The following is a 24,024-nucleotide window of genomic DNA, read 5'->3' as shown; positions in this document are numbered from 1 at the left end:
TCCCTGGTCACATGAAACTCTCCAGAAATTTGGCTCCCAATCAATGATTTTAATTTTGGGCCTACTTTCTCAGTAAAAGTCAAATAAAGAAGAAAAAAGCATGAAAGGAAACTTAATGCATCTTAAAAATATCGCTAAAAACAAACATAACAAAAATTAATAAAATAATGAAAGAAATGTTGAAAAATTAAAAATTGAAATTTGGTATTTAGATGCAGAAAATGTGTCTGTCGGTCTACCCCCCCCCCCCCCCAATAAATTTTGCTTAAATATAGTCTGAGTCAAAAAAAATTTTTCTTTTTTTGGTTGTTCGAAAAATATCAGAAAAGAGACCTTATCACCATATTTCATTTTTTGATGCGAACAATTTTTTGTTCAACTTTGTGAACAGTTCAAGAAACGTTAACATAGTGTCTGCTGGGAAATTCAAGACGAATATAAATCCCAAACTTATATATACACTGCTCGACGTTGCAAAATGCAACACCAAGAAGGAGTGTTCAGAAATTTATTCAAATTTTAGAGTAGACGTAAATCGCTGAATTATGTAAATGATGTCAAAATCGCAACTCTCCGATGCACGTGAAGTAAAATATAAGGGAAGGAACTTGCAGAATGGGCAATATTCGTGTCGTTATTTCTGACTGGAGAGTTATCGAAGAAATTTTGTTTTTGTCTTGGAAGATACATGTAACATGAGAGAATGCCAGGCCGACGTTAATGAAGGCACTTCCAGCAGATAAACGATTTTACCAGGGGTATGGTTTTCGGACTGAGGAGGGGAGGTTGATCCGTACGTCAAATCGCGGCTGATGCCCACATGGATGCGAGCACGGTGCATCAGCTGTGCCGAAAATGGTTGGAACAATGAAATGTGGCAAGATTGAGGGGTGCAGGGGCAGCCAGAGTGATGTCAGAACGCATGGATCGACGCATCCACCGACAAACTGTAGCAGACCCACAAGTCACTTGTTCCTCGATTCTGCAGCATGTGCAAGATACCCTGAATGTTGTCGTGTCAATCAGAACCATTTCTTGTCGTTTGGTCGCACATGGTCTGCAATCACGGCGTTCGCTAAGAAGACTGCCATTGACCCCACAATATAGACAGCAACATTTAGTATGGTACCGGACTAGAGCGACGTGGGTGACAGAATGGCGAAATGTCGTGTTCTCAGATGAATCCCGCTTCTGTTTATTCAGTGATAGTCGCGCATACGTGTGTGGCGTTGACGTGGATACAGATCTAATCCGGCGGTAACTGGAATGTCCCACCGCACGGCAACGTTGCATAATGGTTTGGGGCGCAATTGCGTACAATTTGATATCACCTCTAATTCGTATTCAGGACACTATGACGGCCCAACGGTACTTGGATAATGTGCTGCAGCCGGTGGCAATCCCTTACCTTCAAATTCTACCTAATGCAATTTTTCAGCAGGATAACGCCCGACCACACATCTGCCAACTTGCTCTCCAAGGCACACAGATGCTTCCCTGGCCACCATACTCTCCTGACCTGTCACTAATCGAACTTGTGTGGGATGTGATTGGACGCCGTTTGCAGACTGTCCCTGCCTCGTTCAGAAGACGAACTGTGGCAAATAGCTGAAAGGAATTGGAGAGCCATCCCTCTGGACACCATCCGCACCCTTATTGACTCTATGCCTAGATGTATTTCTTCGTGCATCGCTGTCTGTGGTGGTCCTACATCCTACTGAGTCGACGCTGTTCTCGCTCTGTATTCTGCCTATCATTTTGAAATTAAGATCATTTATTATTCCTTGCTGTCTCTATCTTTTTTCCAAATTTCATCACATTCTGACCACTCCTTCTTGGTGTTGCATTTTCAATGTCGAGCAGTGTATGTGTATATATATAGAAGCGAATTAACTTCAAACAAATTTTGTAGAAAAAAGCTTTTGAAGAAGTTTGAAGATTTTGCATAGCAAATATCTCTTTGAATTGATTGATTTTCTGTTTAGTTATGAACAGTTCAAATGCCTTACCATTAGCACCTCCTGGGAAATTAAAAGTCAATATAGATCCCAAAGTAACAAGATCCTAAAGTAGATTTCCTTCAAACAAATTTTGTTGGAAATAGCTCTCTTTGGCCAACTCCAACTCCTAGAATTTTAGACAGTCCACTTCGACTCCTGTACGTGAAACTGTGAGATTCCGAATCTGTAGCTTTGAAAAAATTTAGACAAAGAGAAAAGTTTCATTGACCACGACTCTCGGATTTCATGTAATCAGTATCAAATTTTGAATGAATTTGTTTATAAATGTGTACTTTTTTTTTCTATTTTTATATAATTTGAAATATTTGACATTTGAAATTGAAATGAATTTGACAAATAGTATCATGTATATGAAACGTTTCTGCAATAGGTACAAAACTGAAGCTATAGCGAGCGTGAAGCGTAATTGATTCAAAGCCTTAGTGGAAAAATTTAACGTAACACACCAATGTTCCTAAACGGGAACATGTCCTAAATATTAGATAAAAAATTTTCTTGGAAAATTTCTTCTTGCATTGTTTAAAGGGAGAGGTCCTATAGAGTCCCTAAGAGTCCTATTTTTATGAAGCAATTCAATATTTTACACTGGGAACATAGAGCAGCATTTAAAGGGTTAATTTTTATTTATTGAATAGCTATGGTAAATTCTTTAGCACTGGTTTAGGTAACTTACTGCTTAAATGTTTGTTTAGTTTTAATTTAATTTTTATAAAATTATTCGTTATTAAACAATATTTTTCTTGTTAAAATAACAAATGACATTGTTAGTAAATATTTTTACAAAATTAAACCGTTTATTAATACTAATAAAATATGTATAGAACTTATATTCATTTTTAAGCTGAACATATATTTTTTATAATTTTTTTTCCTAACCTCAATTTTTCTGTCATGCCAAAAAGGACCAGGCAAGCATGATTGAAAATCTGGTGACACTCGAATTTTGTCGGCATGCTGTCTTATGCGGGGTAATACAGTAAATTAAAATGATTTAGAAGATCATCTGGTGCCTTATGATCATAAGCAGAATAATGATCCCTTGCACACTTTTAAAATAGTAACAAGTATTATACTTAAACAAATTTTTCTGTATTTTTATTGTTTTTATTGTTACATAGGTTTATTATTTGAACACATTTTAAAGTTGATTTAAAATTTTAAAGCTTATTCTGGCAACACTTTACTTTTTTTTTTATTTTAAATGTGACAGACGTTAGTGTCCATTAAAATTTCAAGTTACAAGCTTTTTCTTGTGAGTGTGATTGAAAATATCATCAAAACATGGCGCAATACTCCTAGACTGCAACAAGTAGCCATATCATGCATTGAAAGCATGCACCACCACATTCAAGCCATGATAGCAGCAAAAGGCAGAGTTACTCAATGTGAAATAATTATTTTTTTTACCTATTTATAGTATCAATCAGAAGATACTTTAGGTTTTCATATGTTTAATTCATATTTTAAGTAAATTTGAAAATATGTTCAAATAATAAAACTAGGTGACAGCAATAAAAAACAATAAAAGTACAGAAAAGTTTTTTTGAGTGTAATAGTTTTGGCCATCCTCTCTCTCTATATATTTACATATATTTCTATATATATATATATATATATATATATATATATATATATATACATACAGGGGCAGACTGGCTGAGTTTGGCCCAGTCGGCAAAAGAGTATTTTGGCCCACCTCTGTAAATTATAAAAGTTAAATTAACCTGTACCGGATCTCCATTCTTCCGAGTCGAGCAAAGACATTAAACTACCGCTAATTTCTATTTTCCTTCAAGTTTCTAAATCAGTTTTAAAGTTCTAAAAAAAAATGTTGTAAACTGCAAAATAAAGCTACCACTGACACATTTTTGTATGTGCCTTCAAAGAAGGATACTAATGGTTATAAGTCTGATAAGGCATATCTTAAGGCTTCTATACTGACAACATAGGAATTACACGAGGAAAGGGTAACACGATCAGGTTACACGATCAGGTAAATTTCGCCGGAAATTTTTCGAAATTCGTTGATCTATGTAAGCGTAAGGAGAAAAGAATCAGGACAAGGGGTTCTAGTTCCCTTCAAAATGATTTTTCAAAGTTGATTTCAAAAACCGCAAATTTACAATTTTCGGTAACGTTGAGGAGAGGTAAAAGAAGGGGTACACCCCATGATTTGTTTTCTTAACTTTTTTTCAACATTGAAATCTATTTTTGTCTATCTTTCTTTACAATAGAATGTCGGGGGGCTTTCCCAGAAATTTTCCGAAATGGGGTGTTTTAGAAATGCAATTTTAGGTTATGCTTGGTAAAAATTAATGGAATAGGGAAACATCGGGAGCTCTCTACGAAACCGTTTCGACTTTGAACTATTAAACCCCCCCCCTGTGCACGCCCCTGCATGGCCCCTAGAGCTCTAAAAACTAGAGAGAAAGCTGATAAGAGAGGAAAGCATTCGGACGTGTGAACTTCGGCTATTTACTTTGGTCCTTGCTTAGGATGGGGGAAAAAACTGTTTCTACAAGCTGTTTTCACATAGAGTAAACGAATTACATGTTTTTTTTGAATTATTTATTTTTTTTTATTATGACATTTTAAAAAATGTTAGGTCTGAATTTAAATGTATTAAGTTCAATAAAAAAATTACTTGAAGTGGCCCACTCGGCGGTTGGCCCAGTCGGGAATCCCCGACTAGCCGACCTGGCCAGTCCGCCCCTGTGTATATATATATATATAAATATATCTTTACTAATAATAAAGCTGAAAGTCTCTCTGTCTGGATCTCTGTGACGCGCGTAGCGCCTAGACCGTTCGGCCGATTTTCATGAAATTTAGCAAAGTTAGTTTTTAGCATGATGGTGTGCACCTTGAAGCGATTTTTCAAAAAATCGATTTTGCTCTTTAACTATTCCAATTTTAAGAACTTTTTTCTGAACAAAATTGTCATAAGATGGATGAGTAAATTAGCAAGTTTTCACAACGTGGAACCGTAACATGGGAAAGCCAATTAGCGAGAAATTCACCATACATTATTTGTAAATATACAAGCTAACCGAAAGACCTTTAAATTTTCTACTACAAGCAAAGCCGTACAGGTACCATTAGTGTGTATGTGTGTGTGTGTGTTGGAAAGAAACTAATTATAGAAAAGCACATTTAAAATGTGCTTTTTCTATAATTAGTTTCTTTCCATTATTGTACTTTGCTGCAATTTTGTTACTGTGTATGTTTTTGTCTGTTTTAAAAAATTGTTTTATATTATGTATTACATATATATATATATATATATATATATATATATATATATATATATATATATATATATATATATATATATATATATATATATATATTTATTTATTTATTTAAAATTTATTTAGATACTGTCTGCTGCATCAGCTGCAGGTGTCTCTGTTGCATTTGGTGCACCAATTGGTGGAGTTTTGTTCAGTCTGGAAGAAGTATTTTCTTTTTTATAAATCTTTAGTTATTATCACTATGTTGTGAGCTTTTGGAAAAATTTGAATTATATTCATCTATAGAAAGAACTTAGGAATCTAAATATCTTTAACCAGTCAACCCGTGCAGAATTCCGCACTATGCTTCAAATCATTTTGTATGGCTTTTCACTCTATAAAAATTTGAGAGAAAGGAAAATATGAGAAAGAACAGCCAAAAAGTAAATGGATGTTGACACAAAAGAAGGCATGTAGACTTCACTACAAATAGTGTTACATTTTTTTTTCTACAGAAGTATTATATTAAAACACACTAATTATATAAGCGTTAACAAAATCTCTTTAAATACAATCATGGCAGTGATGATGTTATTATTAATCACGTTTTGGTTGTACGTATCTTCGATGCAAACATAAATATGAGTAAAAATTTTTACTCATGAGAAAGCTACATGTAGTTTTGCATGTAAAAAAACAAGTTGTGGCAAATAGAAAACTGCTTTTTGTGCCTCTGACCCTGCCTTATGAATGGTCATGACATATGCTACATTGATGGGCAATGATTTTCTGACCAGTTTAAATGGCATATTCGGATCAAAGAGAATAAGTATAACCGAGTCGAATTACTGACAAACCAGTAATTATTTGACGAATAATTACTGGCTTGTCAGAACCAAGGAATTTTGGCATTATTATGTATCCATAAATATTAGTTATTACCAATCTTGTAATCAATTAGTTATTGATAAAAGTTGCAAGATTAGTAATTAGTAATCTATAGCTGCCAACTTGTACGATTTAGCTGTACATTGTAAGAATTTCGGACATTTTGTATGATTGTATGGTCTTATGACAGATTTGTACGATTTGTGCAAGAAGTGTGCACTTCTTTATCAGATAACAGCATGGAGAACATTTTAATCTGTAAAAACTTACAGAAAAACTATTTTTTTGAACAAGTTTTTGGTAGATAATTTTTGAAAGCTGCAAAATCAGCAACTTTTCAAAGTTTAATTTCAAAGAAATAAAAGTTTATTTATTTACTTATTTTTAAATTTATTCATTGATTTTTTGCTTATAAAAGCACAGATCAAATAATGGTAAGGGTTTGAAAATGATATAATATTTAAAATTTTAATACTTTGCTTTATAATGGTCAAAAAAGCGTAGAGAAATAGCTACCGCGTACATCGTAAGATTTTTTAAGTTGGCATATTGGCAGCTCTGCTAATCTTGCACCTTTTATTAACCCTTGTTTAGCGTTAAGATTTGTAATGAACATAATGGTCTCATTTTTATTTAAAGAATGAATGATTTGTTCTCTGATTTTAACAATAACAGAACTGTAGCTCAGAATCCTGCAATGAGTTTTTAAAGAATTTTAATGAAAATTTGGATTAGAATTCTTCTGATCAAAAAAGAAACATAACAGTGATATTTTTCTACACGGCTTCATACTCAAGCACTTATCATTTTCAGCACGACACTCCCTGGGGGAGGAGCGGAAAAAAAAAGATGAAGAATAAAGAATTTATAAAGCAATGCGTATTTAAGCTATAAAATAAATTGAAAAGTTTGCTTCTACTTTGCCAAAATATTTTTAAAAAGGTAAAACTGCAATTTACCATGTTAAAATCAATGTTTTGTTTCCTGATTTAACAACAATAAACTGTTGCTCAGAATCCTGCAATGAGGTATTTTACTTATTTGTAGAAACTTAGATTAGAATTCTGCTGATCGAAAGAAAATAAAATTATATTTTACTGACCGGACTCGAATTGACGCCCTTCATCACTTCACATCACACTTCAGAGTCCCCCCATGTCCTTCATCAGCAAAATGCCCCATCCGACCAAACAAATTCGTCTTTGTTTTTGAATACTATTCATTGAATAAATGTGTAATAAGAAACAAGGGGGGGGGGGGGGTTCAAAAACAAACATTTTTATACCGTGGGTCTATCTTTCGTCATTAATTAGCACGATTAACTTTAAGATGCGTTTAAAATTTGATTAAGGAACAAGGAAGATCTTGCGCAGCGATAGCAAAACAGGCTTTACAATTACTCTAAAAAATAAAATATTGAAAAGAAATGCTTTTTTTTTCTGTGAAAATTTATACAATTTCCCATAGCAGGCTGCTTGAACTGTTATGGCTTTGATGGCAGCACATGTAACTCATTTTACTGAGCAGTTAAAATAGAAAATCAACTGAATCGAGTCCGTTTTTTAAGCGTAGTTTTTCTAACTTATATATAACATATTTTGTATGGTGTCGGTCTAATTTTTCGATTTTGACAAATTGACCCTGTGAAGCCAGAACTTGCGTCCAGCTGGTTAGTAACCGAACGCCTTGCCGATTGAGCTACTCAGCTCTGTAAACTTATAAATTTAACCAAAAAACTCTGTCTAGTGCTTTTAAACAGGTTTTTTTTTTTGACAGAAAAAAAAAAAATAGACCGTGGGTCTACTTTTCATCATTAGCCTACATGGTAAGCTTTAAAATGAAGGGTAAATCAAGGAAATTGATCAAGAAATGAGGAAGATCTTGCTTAGCGACAAAAAAACAGGCTACAGAAATAATATATAAAGATGTGAACAAAAATTTAATAATTTTTATTTAATAGGATGATTATTATTGTTTGGTAGCTAGGATATGCTGATACATTATAATGCATTAAATGTTTTGTTTCCCTAAGCGGGAGAAATATTGTGTTAGAAATTTCAATATTGATCGAAAATGGTTATTTACTTTCTGTTACTTTTTTTCCTGGCCAGCAATTACAAATAAGTGCAAAAAAAGCAAAACAATCAAAATTCATAAAAAAAGTTCTTATTCCAACAGCAGATTAAATTTCAGCACTCACCACTGAAAAACATATAGTCCCTTTTTATTTCTCATTGAACTTTCACATTTTACAATTTTACTCCTGAATCAATTTCAATCAGAAATTTCGCCTTTTGTTTCAGTTTTAAATAACACGTATTGCTAACTGCAAAATGAAACACTTAAAAGTCAAAAATCTGGTCTGAGGCAAAGGAGATACAGAATTATCATTCTAGTAATCTGTAAGAGTTTCTTTGTTTCATCAACAGGCATAATTTAATTGTGTTATTTAAACAGAGTTAAAGAAATATAAGAAATTATTTTTATACTAATCTAAAAGTTATTGAAGTTTCAAACTTTAATGATTTTGGCTTATTGTGTTTCATTTGTAAGTAAATGATATAGAGATGTTCAGGATGCATAATACATACAATAATTTTCATTAATTTTATTTTTAATTTTAGGTTAGCTACTACTTTCCTCTGAAAACTTTGTGGCGGTCATTTTTTTGTGCCCTTGTAGCAGCTTTTGTGTTACGGTCAATCAATCCGTTTGGGAATGATCATTTAGTGATGTTTTATGTTGAAAAAACGAGGCCATGGATCTTCTTTGAACTTGTTCCATTTGTGATTTTAGGTATTTTAGGGGTGAGCAATAAAATTGTCTTTTATTCATTTATATGTGTTAATTTAAAGGATAAATGCCCCTTTGGTGTGCAATACAGAATACACTACTCTTAGTTCTTTAATGGGAGATATTTGTTTACTTGAGCTCTTCAAATCAATTTTTCTTTTTTAAAATCTTATACAGCTATCTGCATAAAATTGCATCATTCAGTACCAGAGTGAAAATAGGCTAACTGTAAGCCAAAAGTACTCAAATATCTCCCGAAGAAGATGATGCTGAAGGGAATTAAGGCCACATCTTAAAAAAGTCTTTACTATTTTTCTTCTTTTTATATGACTTATCTTGATAACATTTGAGTTTGTAAAAAAGCTCAGTCCACCCGGGTTCTTGATAAATATTCTGGGTTTTGCTGCATTCTTAATTTTTTTCTAGAAACTTGGAAAATCTTGATATCTATTTGAATATTGTGTTTTAATAATTTTTAAATGCCACAAGAAAAGTTAGAATTTCAATGATTAATCACTATTAATAATTAGTATTATAGTTCTTCCCCAAAGCTAGTATCAGAGTATTTTGAAGAGCAGTCCCCTTGCCTAGTGATTCCCAAACTGGGTTCCTCTGAAGGATGAGAAGGGTTCCACCATAACTTTGTTCTTCTATGAAATTGTTATTTTTCTCAGTAATTTAAGAAATAAAATAAACAATATCAAGAATTTAAAATACCGGACCAGATTGTAGTATTAGTCATCATGGTGTTTTGCATCATCATGCCAGCATTACGAAGGAACTGCCATGTGATTTAAAGCAAATTTTTGATAATTCTTCAAAAGTAGCTAATTTTCTAAAGTCTTCCTTCCCTTAAGACTAGTCAGCAAGAATTATGAAGACATGGATAGTCAACACAAATCACTACTCCAACCTGAAACACGCTGCCTACTCTAAGTAATTTTTTCTTTGGGAGATTGTATGAACTTCCCAGATGAACTAAAGGTTTTCAAACTGAATCAAAATACATCAGTTTTTTCAAAACCATTCTGAATTTTCTGCATGAGGAGGGATGACTGGTAAAATCAGCTTATCTAGGGGACATTATTTTAGAACTGGAGGAAACTGCTATTTCCATGCTTGGAAAAACTGTTTTGACATTTTTAAGAGAGACAAAATAACAGAATTAACAGAAAGCTGAATTTTTGTACTACTCGCCTAAAAGAAAATAGCATTGAGTGTTTTCCTCTCCTAAATGGAACTTCTGCAGTAAAATCATCTCTATAAGGAGAATGCGTGGAGTTATCAAAAAATGTTCTGAAAAACAGTAATAGACATTCGTAAAACCATATAAAATCCTGTCGGATCACTACCAGCACAATTTCACTCTTGATGACTTCAAATTGAGGGTACAAATTAAATTTAGCAACAGAGATATGACACTGTCCAGTGTCAATGCTTGGAACATAAATCATTAGTTCAACTAATTAGTTCATCTCCTTTCTTTGAAATATGTTCGATTATTTTCCACTGAATTTTCAGTTAGTGTTGAAACGTGGTATATGGTATTGGCAGAAAGTTATGTACCTTAAAACAACTTCCGTTCATAACAACTTAAGAACATGTTTCCAGCCTTATGCATACACAAAAAATAAAATGAGATCTAAATTGGATGCTGCCCTGGTTATGCGTGCTGAACCTTCCGCCTATATAAAACAGAACTTTACAGCCATTATCAGTAATGCAATAAATCAATTTCATTCTTCCTGTTAATATAATGTGTTGCAAAGACAATCAATTGTAAGTAGCTATAACCATTTCGTGTAAAAATTTTGTCTTTATAAATAGGTCTTATTTTAAATTACAGGTATATGTTTATTTGTTGTCTTGTCAATTTTCAAATTTTTTTTTTTTTTTTGCAATCAAGTTGAATACATAAGTTGTTTTTGCCACGGTTCTAATGCACAGGCACTGAATCATGAAAGAGAAGTTCAGTCTTGCTGGGCAACTATAGCCTTTTCTGGAGACTGACATTTTTTTTTATTTTACATTGAATACATTGTAGTTCCATTTTTTCCCCTTTGAATATTTCCTTTGCTATGATTATCAAAATAATGATAAAGCAGCAAACTAAAAGCAGCAAAAAAAAAAAGTTTGCATAAAATGACATTATTAAATTTTTTTGGCTTATTTCCATTTTCCTCCAGAATAAGAAAAAGAGAAAATACTTTTAATATGTTTATGCCTTTAAGCAATAGTAAATAATAATGGTGTATCTTATGTTAAAATGTCTTACTCTCAACATGTTGTTTTAGGGCATTGTTGGTTCAATATTTATTAAAGCAAATATAAAATGGTGCAAGTATCGGAAAGAATCAAAACTTGGTCAATATCCCATATCAGAAGTAAGATATTTCTTATTAAGTATCTTGTATTTATTTATTTTGTTATTTTCCTTTTTTCATTTAAAATGCAACACTTCTTTTTATCTTACATTATTTCATTTTCATCAGAAAAAACAAATAATACAATTTAAAAAATAAATAAGCGATCTAGTAATAGGGTCATTCCATGTCAAAGCAACAAGGCACTCAACCTAAACATTACAGTGGGCCAATTTTCTTTTCAACTTTTATTTTAGCATAATGCAGAAAAGTTATGCTATAATTCTGTTAGAACCCTCAAAAAGATTCATCCATATTATTTAGTATTTAGCTGTGCCTCTCTAGCACCAAAAAAATTTTTTTTTTAAATACAAAATCTATTATTTTCCAAAGAAAAAAAAGTTTAAAAATTAATTCTAAAACTACAGTTGAGTCTTGTTAACTCAAAGCCTATAGCTCGAATATTCATTTATCTCAAAGTTTTCATTTCATCCCAAACTCATTAGAGGGCTGTGAGAACTTCCTATAGCTCAAACTACAAATAGCTCGAAGGTTTTAACTGGTCCATAGGGACTATGTCTGAGAGTAGTGCGGAAAAGTCGTGCAATAACTCTGTTATGACTCTAAAAAAATTTCATGGAATTTTTTTTTTTTACAATCAGCTGTGCTCCTTTGGCATCAATAAAAGTGAAGCATAACTCTATTTTCCAAAAATATATATTTTGGAAATTAATTTCAAAATTGGTCTGGTTGTTTTTAATTTAATGGCAGTTTAAAATTTAATTTGCAAGGAAAAATGTAATTCCGTTCCCTTACTTTAATACTACAAAAATTATGAAAAATGTTTCCAAACTTTTATCTAATTAAATAATAATGGAAAAGAAAGCAAAATACATAATTAAAAAAAGTATTTCATAATTTGTTTTTAAACATTAATAAAAAATTTTTTTAAAAGATTATATTTTGAATTTTGAAGAAATATTTCTATTTTCACAAGAATTTTTATTTTTTTACATTACAAACATTATTGCATCACTTATGTTTATATTCCCTTAAGTAGTACAATATTTTAAAAATACACACATAATATTTTTCAGTAAAAATAATATTTGTCAATTTAAATTCAATTTTTTATACGGGGACAGAAATGACGATGAACTGAAAAAAATCTTTAAAATTCTTTTTTCGGTGTTTTAAGTTGTAATAATCTTTGACATAATACAAATCACCTTCAAATTTCAAAATTTATTTCTCCTATGTTTATTTTTCCTAAATTGCCTATGGTGTTGAAACAAAGGGAATTTCGCCTAGGTGGCATATTTGTATGATGCATAGTTTTGTTTTCAGGAAAGCTCTGTTTATCTTATGCACTATAAATATATTATGCATAAGATAAACACAGTAAAGCTATTTATAGTGCGGGGGGGGGGGGGGACTGTTAATAGTGCATATTATCTTGTGCACTATGAATTGTTTCTGCCCTTGAAAGTCCATGAACGATGTACTAAAAGTGAATGATGTACTGTCTTACAACATTTAAAGGCACTAGAAAATGTATTTAAAAAAAACCTCTAGAAATTATTTACCATTGTTAAAAAATAAGGACAGTAGTATTTATGAGTCAGTTACAATGAATATCTGGATACCATTTTCTGTCAAATAGATGCAACCTACTGACCAACTCTTGTTTTATTTCAAGGCATTACAGTTTCTTTCCTTTATCTTTAAGTGTAAATTTTAGATATTTTGATTTCATTGATAAAATGTTGACTATCGATGGACTTGATGCATACTGCTTACAAATTAAATCAGTTTCACAATAGACACTGGCCAGACTTCGTAAGCCTAACACTGATTTGCTTTACAACAGCATTTTTGTAAAATAAGGATAAAGCAGAATCAAAATATGAAACTCTATTTTAAACCATAACTTCGTTAAAATAAGGGTTCAAAGCAAAAGTTCGAAATTATTCTAAGAATGAAAGAGAAAACAAAGTTGTTAAACTTATAATGAACAAATTTCACAACATTGAAAATGCTGTTAATTTTTGAAAAATATCTTTTTTTTAAATGTTTCATTTTGCTCTATGCTGTAAACAAAAATTATTTTCAAGCACTAATTATTTTAAACTTAAAAAATATTGATTAGAAAATTTCAATTTCACAATAAGAATAGTAATTAACTGCTAAAAGTTTATTCTTAGAAGTTTTAAAAATGTATCGTATAACCAATAAATAATAATAACTTTAGATATAACTAAATATCTTTAAATCTTAAATATTATGATAAATATTCTTAACTTATTTCTATTTGAAATTCGAGAGAAGAATTAAAAAATGACACAATCAAATAAATCAAGTGCTCTAAAAGCTTTCTTTACCACTAAGTAATTACTGTCACCTGAAACTACCTATGACGAAGAGACAGAGGGGACAAAATAGTAGTTTTTGCCCAACAAGGAAAAGAAAATTTCATTACTTTAATTTAACTATTCATAGCTTATAAATGTATGTAATTACACTTTCGACAAACTAGTTTTTTAAAACTTATTTCAATTTCTTGGAAAATAGGTAAAAGGACAGAGGTGATATTGAATAAAGTTACATATGGAGTTTTCAAGATAAAACAAGATTCACAGCGACCTTTAAAAATATGTTATTTCATTCAAACTTTGTTTTTCTGCAGAGAAGAACACTCTTTGTATTCTGGAAGTTAATTTTTAGCCAACTAGTGCCACTTATAGATATTACTCTTTTTTTCTACTTCTGGCAGTATTAACACAAAACCTGGGGACGCATAAAAAATGATGCGTTTTTTGAAATCTATAGATAAATTAAAGAATATTGCTATGACACATTCACGTAGGCAGTGATACTATATCATAATGCATATGTTTTTTTTTTTTGACCCTTTCGTAACACAATAAATTTGTTCAAAAGTTGACAAATGTGTGTTGAGGATAGGGTACAGAAATGACATTTGGCATACATTTTAGTTTTTTTAAATAAAATTTAAACACAAAATGTGACTGATCCACATTTTTAACTCTTTGTGAGTATTTTAAGTAAAATATGTCATTAAATATTAAAAATAAATATTTAGTCGAAAGATATAGCTTTAGTTCACAAAAGAACAAATTAAGAAAAATCACCCTTAAATTATTTTTTAAACATTTTGTACACCCTTTAGCAGGGCTTGAAAATTATATTTCCCAACATGCGTGGGGCATGTACAAACAGGGTTGGCACACTCCTTACAAACTCCTGCTTTTTAAGAAAAGAAAATAAGGGCCCTTAAAACTCCTGAATTTTGTTATTATCTCCTTACAAACTCCTAATTTTTTTTCTATTTTACCTTAAAGATGTTTTTCTATTGCCAATCCGATAGGAGTGATTAGGTTGTACCGAATGTTACCAAAATTCGGCTATTTTTTCATCTATTAATACCGGAAATCCAATTTTTTTTCCAAATTTCTGACGATTATGTCGATAGTTATTTGTAATATAACATCTTGTTGACAAAGTATCATTCTAAAGTTTTTTTTTGCTTTTATAAATTCTTTTATTTGCCGTTTTTAGACTTTTGATGCTTTCATTTTGATTAAAGCAATCTCTTTGCATCCGATATGGGAATCGAAATTTTCGGATTTTTGATGCTTATTATGCTTTTTTGGAGGGCAAATAAATGAAATTTCTTTTTATTCCTATAAAAATTCCAAAGTTAAAATTTTCAAACCGAATTCTGTGTTCTTTATATGAGAGTCAAAAAGTTAAAAATCTAAATTGCGGGTTTAATTTGAATTTTGCTTCAATTACGTCGATTGTTATTAATAATATGTTTATTGAAGAGCTCTAAAATGCAATTCTAAAATAATTTACTTAAATTCTTTTATGTGCCATTCTTTATAGTTTCATTGTTCACTTTGAAAATCGCAATCTCTTTACATCCGCCATGGGTATAAGGTTTTTAACTTTTATGATGCTTACTATGCCTTGTGAAGAGGCAAAGAAATTAAAATCATTTGTATTTTTATTAAAATTGTTAAATTGAGAAGTTTTTATGAGAAAATTCATGCTCTTTAAGAGTGTCGAATATCAGAAAGTTAAGTACGTCATCACTGGCTGAAATTTATTTTTGTTTTAACTTCTTTAAGTGTTTTAATACATACATAACATCTGTAGTTGGCAGGGTTTGTAATTTTTTATTAAAAAAAATGGACTTTATTTATTTATTTTATTTTTTTTTTTAATTTGTAGATATTAATTACTGAACATGAATAAACATAACATATTTTATACAATAGATGACAGAGCAACGTAATAGCTAAACAGTAGTACCACTATTTCCTAGAATTATAATTTTCATACTTTTTAGAAGAAAAACTCTTAAAATTTGTCAGTTTTCTATGTTTATCAGCGCAGAGTCAACACAAAAGTTTTGAAACAGTCTACTAAATTTTGATCAATTTTGAAGATTAAAATAATTTGTTAAAATTTTTTTAAAAGGATCCCTAATGTTTAAATTGAATTTTCTGTATTTCAATCTTGTATGAGTAACCTACCTCTTTCTATGCCAAAATCAAACCCAAGCTTTGCCAAAAATTGTTTGTTGTGTTTGAAGTTTGTCCTTTTGTATCCTGTAAATATTTTAATTATTTTGCTAGTTGGAAGTTATTTTTACCTCTACTACTTTCAGTCGGCTTATTGTAGTTCTTTTTCTAGCATTTTTTTTCTTGGTTAGGAAATGGTTAGTATGTGTTTTTTTTTTTTTTTTTTTTTTTTTTTTTTTGAGAAAATAATAATTTTCAATCAATATTAATTTTTTTTATTCATTTTCAAAATGAAACATATTTCAATGATTACCCCCCCCCCTCCTTGTATTTGACTTTGATTCCAAGATGGCTCAGGTCAAAGAAAATGCAGTAAATGCATATTTTACTATAAGTTTAGTATGTTCGTGCATTCAATGTTTTGTATGAAAACAAAAATAAATAATATTAGAGTTGTACATATTTTTTCTGAAATAAGTTTTAAAAAATACATCTTTAAACAGGAAAATAGTCCTTAAAAAATAAAATGAACTCCTGAAAAAGTCTTTAAAAACTTACTTTTAATTTTCAAAGTTGAGTATAAACCCTGACAAATTCCGATCAGGCATGAATCTTTTACCCTTGCATGCATGGCTGCCATGTAATTATTATAATTTTTTAATTACGTATTGGTATTTTTAATGACGGCTTATTGTGTACTCAGACCCTGCTCTTAGGGTAGGAGGCAGCAAATTTTAGGGGCAGCAAATGTCGAAGTCAAAGCATTTTGTTTTCAAGTATGAATATTTTTTCCAGTGCCATAATATTCAGTCTCAATGCTGGGAGGGGGAATATCCAATGCTTGGATGGATATGCAAAACAAAGTTAGGAATTAAACTAGAAGGCGGCAAATTGGGTGAATTTTCAACAGCTAGAGAACTTTGGAAAAGTGTCTACAAATCTTGAATTTTAAAATTTCTAGCAAACAGGAGGAGGTGGAGGAATTCCAAAATATATCAAATTCAGCTCCTTGCTACATCAGGTACCAAAAATGTAAATATTATGGTTCTCACGCTTCGGTAACATATTACTTAATATAAGTTTTTGTGACTCATATCTTGCTATTTATTCAATCACGAATGCAGTATTTTGGAAATTCTTTTGTTAGTGCTTGCTTTTATCTCACTTCTGCTTACTACTTGTAATTGAAAATGTTATTCTAATGAGAAATCTGTAGTTAATTTTTTCCTTTTGAACTTAAAATAGCTGTTTCTTACTTAGTTATAACAATTCTGTAAAAATATACAGTCGAGTACTAAAATGTCAGAGACTAGAAAGTGAAATTGAAGCACCTTAACTAATTTTGATTGTTCTAGAGTCCTTGAAAATAATTAGATATGCCTTTGAAACTCCTAAACAAAGATTGTTTCTATTTTATTTTTTATCAAGTAAATAAATTTTGAATTATCCAAATGCGCACAGTATCTTACTCTCTTGTTAATTATTTTCTAAATCTGTGCAACATTTCTTTTGAGGATTTTTTAATATTGATCATTTTATATTTAATTCATTGTTTTATTTGTTGGTGGGTTGAAGGGGTGATCGAAAACTAATGTTACCGAAAGCCGATGGATGAATGCATTATCTTTTCTCCTCCCTCACTCTTTCTCTCTCTTGACTGCTGCTGTCGTTTGTGTGTCAAATCAAAAACAATTTTTTCTGTGTTAATTTGCAAAAAAGCATATAACTTTTAAAAAAATTTGTAGGCATATTTTTCCCTGATATTTTTGTAATTACAATTATCCCTTATAAAGCTTTAAATGCAGAATTTTACATCAAATTTTCAAAGCTTCCTCTGGGGGAAACCCCCCAGACCCCCTAAAATTGAGGATATTTTATATCTTTTTTAAAGGTCAGTTCTCCATCGATCTCTTGATATTATTCCCCCTCTTAAGAGCAGAGCGGAAAAGACAGCAGGGAATATACCTCAAAACTCAAATTTTGAATTGGTAGCCAATGGCTACCAGATCCTCACAAAATGGTAGCCAAACTTTATTTTAATTTAAATTATTTAATTTATTTTAATCCGTTTATTTATTTAGTATTTGTGCATATGTCATTGGCGTAGCAAAGAACGTTTCTTATAAAATAATAATTAAAAATAAAAAAGTGAATAGAAAATATTAAAAAAATAAATAAAATAAAATAAAAACGAGCTAAAAATAAAAAAGAAAAAGAGGGTTGAGGAAAAATTTTGAAGGGGGGGGGGAATTGAACTTGGGGGGGACGGGCACCCCTGCCCAGATATTATTTAACACATCTTTTGCAAACTATAATCTGCATTAATTTATCTTTAAGCAAAACACATCAGGATAAAAAAATAAATAAATAAATAAGATTATTATTATTATTAATTTTTTTTTCAGCTTTCAAAACTTCTAGAAACATCACAGCTTTCAACCAAAACACGAGTTAGTTCCTTGATAAAGAAAACAACAAAATACCAAAATCTTGAACAGAATGTAAAACCTAAACCATTTGCGATTCTATAAAAATATTTTTTTGTTTTTACAAATGCATGCAGAATTTTATAAAAATCGAAGCCAGAGTGTCAAAAAATGAATAAATAAAAGAAAGGTAAACAATATAAAACAAAACGAAAAAAAAAATAAAAAGTGAAATAAAAGATCCAGCAGAAGAAAAAAAGGGTTTCAGCCGTATTCTTTCCACCTTCTCTAGATGCAGGAATGCCATTTTTTTTTTATTATTTATATGTTTTATAAATACGATTGTACTTCTCTTTATTTATTTTGGAACACACATTTTCCTCTTCTAAATGGTGAAAATGGACAATCTACAACGTGGCGCCATTTTGAAAACGCGGGACGCCATTTTGAAAATTTACCGCGAAACTTAAAAATAACAACTTTTTTAAGGAGAAATAAAGTAAATAAACGGATATGTCCTCTCCTCCAGTAGGTTTTTTATTTTAAAAAGAAAAGAAAAGGAAAAACTAACAATATGATTAAAACAAAAAAATCAAAAATCTTGCAAAAGAACTTTTTTTTCAGCGATATAGTTTTTACCTTGTCTCGGTGCATTTTGACTCAAAGGCGCCATTTTTGTTTATTCATATGCAAACCAAATGTACAAGATTAATTCTTTTTATTTTGGAAAGGACATTTTCGTCTTGACTGGTAAAATAAACAATAACAAAGTGACGCCATTTTGAAAACGCGTAGTTTAAAAATACCGCAAAACGAAGAAATAGCCAGTTGTTAAGGAGAAATAAAGTTGAAAAATGAATTTAAGATCAAAAAAGCGTAATTTACTAAATTGGTGTATGAAATTTGTCTATTTTTACGATCGCGTATAAAGAAAGCCGAGTTTTCAAAATAGCAAGTTTTGTAACGAATTTGCCATCCTGATTGCGATTTTTGTTTTCTATTCAGAACAAGAACACATAGCACAATTAGCCACAATTGGACAATACTCCCCCCCTTCCCTCCTTCATCCCTGGCGATCCGATAGACAAATTTTTAGTGGACAAAAGAATTAGGGGAAAGGTCATATATCAAGACTATAGGTCAGGGAAGGTTGCATTGGCGAATGGTAGCCACATTGGCTACTGAAGTGAAAATAATGGTCGCCAAAATTTGAAAATTGGTCGCATTTGGCGACTGGCGACCGCGAGTTTTGAGCTTTAGCAGGGAAACACATTAAAAAACCAATAAAACATAGAAAGCATGCCTTTATATATCAGAGGAAAGAGCCAAAATAGTTAAAAAACAAAAACTCTTGAAATTGACCCTTTCGTCACCGTCAGAATAAGTTGTCCAGATTGCAATAGGAGCCCCATACCTGAAATAGCTTAGGGGCCCGTTTGGTCTAAATCCGGCTCTGGACAAGAGATGCACTACTTTAATGTTAAAAAAGATAATTTAAAGTACCAGTGCTTAAATATGCAAAACCCAGTTCAGAATTCAACTAAAAAGTCACTTTAATATTAAGAACATTACTGTTATTTTAATTTTGTTAATATATAATTTTTAATATTATCATTTAATGGGGAGGGGCGGCACTTGTTAAAATCGCTTAGGGCGGCAGAACTACTAGAGCCAGCCCTGGGTGTACTAATTTTTTAAACTTTTTTAAAAATGTTTTATTGAAATAATCTTGATTCAGATATAAAGCTGTTAAATTATCTTTTTGTCTGATAATGCTGTACAACATTCAAATGTTTCTATTATCATACAATAAAAAAACTCGGAATGTAACATTTTTATTTGGGCATGTATTTTTTAGACAAGCATGCCCGACAGGGCATGTAAAATTTTAAAGATTTTTCTAGCCCTGCCCTTTAGCATTTAGAACATAATTTGTTGATCCCCTATTTTAGGGTCTCTTATCTAACATTTATCATTTTTATTTTTGCATCCCCACATAAGTCATGCAGTTAAAGAAGTTCAAATGGTTAACTAATGATATCCTGAGCAGTATGGAGTTCCCTCCTTGACTTAGACATTTTTTGAACTCAATTGAAACAAAATTTCTTCAGCCACGTAAATTTTCTTTCAGTCCAGATTTTTTGAAGGAAGCTCTTATGCCATTTATTGAATTGAAATTCTGATCTAGTATTTTCTATTCTGTAGTTTTATAATGGATCCTCATAATTTTTATCCATTGTTCCCCAAAGAAGCTTTGAAGCACTAATTTTGATTTGGAAATCATTATAATGATTGGACAGAATTGTGGCTATTTACTTCTTGGCGAAACATTCTGCTTGTTTTGGATCCTTGAAAACTGTTCAATGATCCAATTTTTAAATGATAGAAAAAGTTTACAATTTTATAAGAAAACCCTTGTAAAAAAAGTGTAATTTAACCTCCCCTACCCACACACAAAGGTAATATGGTCATGGCCTCATTAAATTAGTATGTGATGACTTAGGTAGATACTTTTAGTGAATGCTTTGTACTGATTCAAATGATAAACTGTGATTCAACCTTACTTACACGCTTTTTGTTCAGTCATAAATGTTGTAACTGCTACTTAGGAGACCCAAGTCCCTTTCGCTGAACTGAGTTGAAATTAAGGCAGAAGGATCATTTATCATTCATTTTTCTCAGTGAAAAAGAGTTTGCTGATCTGACATAAATATGTTTGTTAGATAAATTCTGGCTTAAGGGATCACTATTTTTTTCATACTTATAAGCTTAAGATGCAGATTTCATATAATATAAATATGTCAGTAAAAATAACTTTCAAAACTTTTTTTATCGTTAAAAACAATAATTGTTGCTTTTGAAGATTTAAAAAGAGATATTCACGTTTATTGATGCTATGGCCTTGGCGAATTTCTCCTTAGACTGGGAACATGGAAATATCCCATTTAAATTAATTTCTTTAATTTACCAATACTTATTAAAAACAGTATTATGCTTATTTCCTCAATTCAACTTTGAATACCAACCGTAACTTATATTTTAGTCTTTTTCTTTGCTTCTGTACTTTTCTTAGTTCATGAAGCAAAACTTTACTTTGCAGAAATACTCTTGTGTGCAGTACCCAATTTAGTAGCTTCTTTACCTCATTTGCCTGTATGCTCATAGGTAGGGTGTGAAAAAAAAAAAAAAAACACCCAATCTATTTTCTGATTTTATTAAATGAACTTCCTAGATATTTTCCTTATAAATTTGCAATAAACAAAACTGACTTTGGAATCTTGATCTTAGGTTTTGTGAAAAATCCTATTGGCAGGTCTGCTAGTAACCCTGACCCAATGAAACTGGCTCAAAAATTTTCCTAAGTGCCTGCTTAACATTATAGGGATCTTATGTGTAAAAAAACAAATTGTTTTAACTGTTTTAAGTACTCTTTAATCCTTGAATAAATGACATATGGAATACAAATAGGATTATTTTATGCATCAAATTTTGAAGTCTTAATTCCCCATTTTGGTTCTGTCCAATAAATCTCTTTTAATCACAACTGTCTTCATTTCTTGTGACTGTCAGTTGAGCAAAAAAGTTTCTCAAGGCTAAAGTTTCATGAATATTATTATTATTTTTTTTATATATTAAAGTTACATGCAAATACTTTTTTCTATTTGTAATTTGTTATTGCATATCAGAAAAGTATCATTATATCTTATAACAATAAAATTTAAAATAAATGTTCATTCTCTAATGTGTCTGAAATTCCTTTTCCATTTCTTATACTTTTATAGGTTTTGCTAATTACCCTCATCAGTGCAGTTATAAACTATCCTAACCCATACACTCGAATGAATACTAGTGACCTGATCAAGTTGCTGTTTAGTCAGTGTGGCATTGCTAATGTTTCTCCTTTGTGGTGAGGGCTTTCATTTATTAATCTTTGTTCTTAAAAAAAAGTTAACTTTGTTTTTTGTCAACAAATATTTTTATACTGTTGTGCAAAAGTTTAAAACTGCAAACTGTGCCAAAATTGATCCATTAAAATTGAAATTCTAATCATGGAGAATTTGTATTTAAAGCATACGAAAATCATACTAGGATACAAATGAATCCAGCATGAAAGTTTTCATCCTAAGTGTAGCATTGGTATGAGTAATTGATTTCAAAAGAAAGAGGATTATGAACAGATTATTATTTTACTAAAAAATGTTTCTCCTTCACTACAAGAGTTACATGGCTCCTCCATTATGTATGTATCGTTATATTTTCTGATAACTGTTGAAGTAACACTAACCACTTAGCAAAGATCATGTGTTTTGATCTGGTGTGTGTGTGTATACCATATAATTCTGAATATCTCCTTTTGTCTCAAAAATATGTTCTTAAACTAAAATGTGACTCTTAATCAAGGACTTTATATTTGCTTTATTATCAAATTTTTGTTCTAACTACATATCAAGTTGACAGTAGTGCTTGTAGTGTGTGCTTCATCCAGTGGCGTAGCTAGGGAGGGGCGGTCCGCCATGGGTGGCACTTTTTTTGGGGCGGCAGTTTTACTTTTGATGCGAAAAAAATCAACGCATTTTCACAATAAGGAAATCATGCTTTTGATCTATTACTGGAGGCAAAAAAAAGGTACAGTAGAACCTCGATTATCCCAGCTTCGATTAACCAAGATTTCTGTTAACCGAGCCGATAATGAAGTCTATTTTTCAAAAAAATAATGTAAATTTAATGAAATGAGGAATTTTCAATTTGAAAATAAAAATATTTTCTGGAAATATGTGTGTTTTTTAATGCATCTTTCAATATTTAACTTGGAATAGCTAAAAAAAATTGATTGGCTTTTTAAAACGTACTACAAGTTATTTTCCATTTTAGTTTCTTAACTGTAAAACATTACTTTTTATCTGTCCATCTTTTATGAATATTCAATCGTATTTTTAATTAATACAATTTATGATCCTGACGAGTTTTATATAAAGTTTCTATTAACCGAGAATTCCGACGTCCGAGGCTCTAGCGGTTCCAATTAGCTCGGATAATCTATGTTCTACTGTATTTAAATTGTAAGGTTTTGGTACGACTATGCTTAATAATAAAATTACTCTATTGCAAAACATGTGTTTTTCTTGTGGACGTCTCAGCACTATTGTTTGTTTTTTCTCTTCTTCGTCTGAAGCTATTGACTGAGGGAGGGGGTAGTGCAAAATCTAGGGACAATGTTTTATATATATATATATATATATATATATATATATATGTATATATATACTGTTAAGGTTAATTATTGCGGGGGAAACGATACATTTCATAGCCTTTTGTTAGATCATGAAGCTACCACTTGATTTTAAGAAAGTTCTTTGGAAACCACCTTATTTTTTAAACAAAAAAAAAAAAACTATTTTTTTTAAAGGAGAGTGACAACAAGTATATGAGGAGAGAGGTCTCGAAAGGTGGGCAATTTCTAGCACATTTTCAGGATAGCATCACCTGTATCAACAATTTGTTTTGTTTTTTCCTTGATTACAAAATTTTCATTTACAGAATGAATTTTACGTTCATTTTACAAAAGCATTTAATCACATCTCAAATAATAATTGCTTGTGTTACTGCTTTATGTCAACAAACTCCTTTAAACAATGAGTTTCACATTTAGTCATTTATTTTAATGAAACATTTTTTATCAACAATGATGTCTAGGCAAAGCCTTTCACATTTCCATCAAAAGTAATGATTTTTGATGCACAACTTTTTTC

At 30.9% G+C, this 24,024-nt stretch overlaps 1 protein-coding gene across 2 annotated transcripts in view; it reads left to right on the top strand.

The window, feature by feature from the left end:
- Positions 1-24,024, top strand: part of LOC129219358 (H(+)/Cl(-) exchange transporter 5-like) — a 107,793-nt gene that overhangs the window by 47,108 nt on the left and 36,661 nt on the right. For both annotated transcript variants that reach the window (XM_054853730.1, XM_054853731.1), the window contains 4 exons: positions 5,399-5,479; positions 8,767-8,949; positions 11,230-11,319; positions 22,057-22,181. In XM_054853730.1, the coding sequence (XP_054709705.1) occupies positions 5,399-5,479; positions 8,767-8,949; positions 11,230-11,319; positions 22,057-22,181 (479 nt within the window). The remainder of the gene's footprint in view (positions 1-5,398; positions 5,480-8,766; positions 8,950-11,229; positions 11,320-22,056; positions 22,182-24,024) is intronic.

This window comes from Uloborus diversus, chromosome 3 (genome assembly GCF_026930045.1).
Source record: "Uloborus diversus isolate 005 chromosome 3, Udiv.v.3.1, whole genome shotgun sequence".
Classification (NCBI taxonomy): Eukaryota; Metazoa; Arthropoda; class Arachnida; order Araneae; family Uloboridae; genus Uloborus; species Uloborus diversus.
This window is presented reverse-complemented; position numbering and strand designations above follow the sequence as displayed.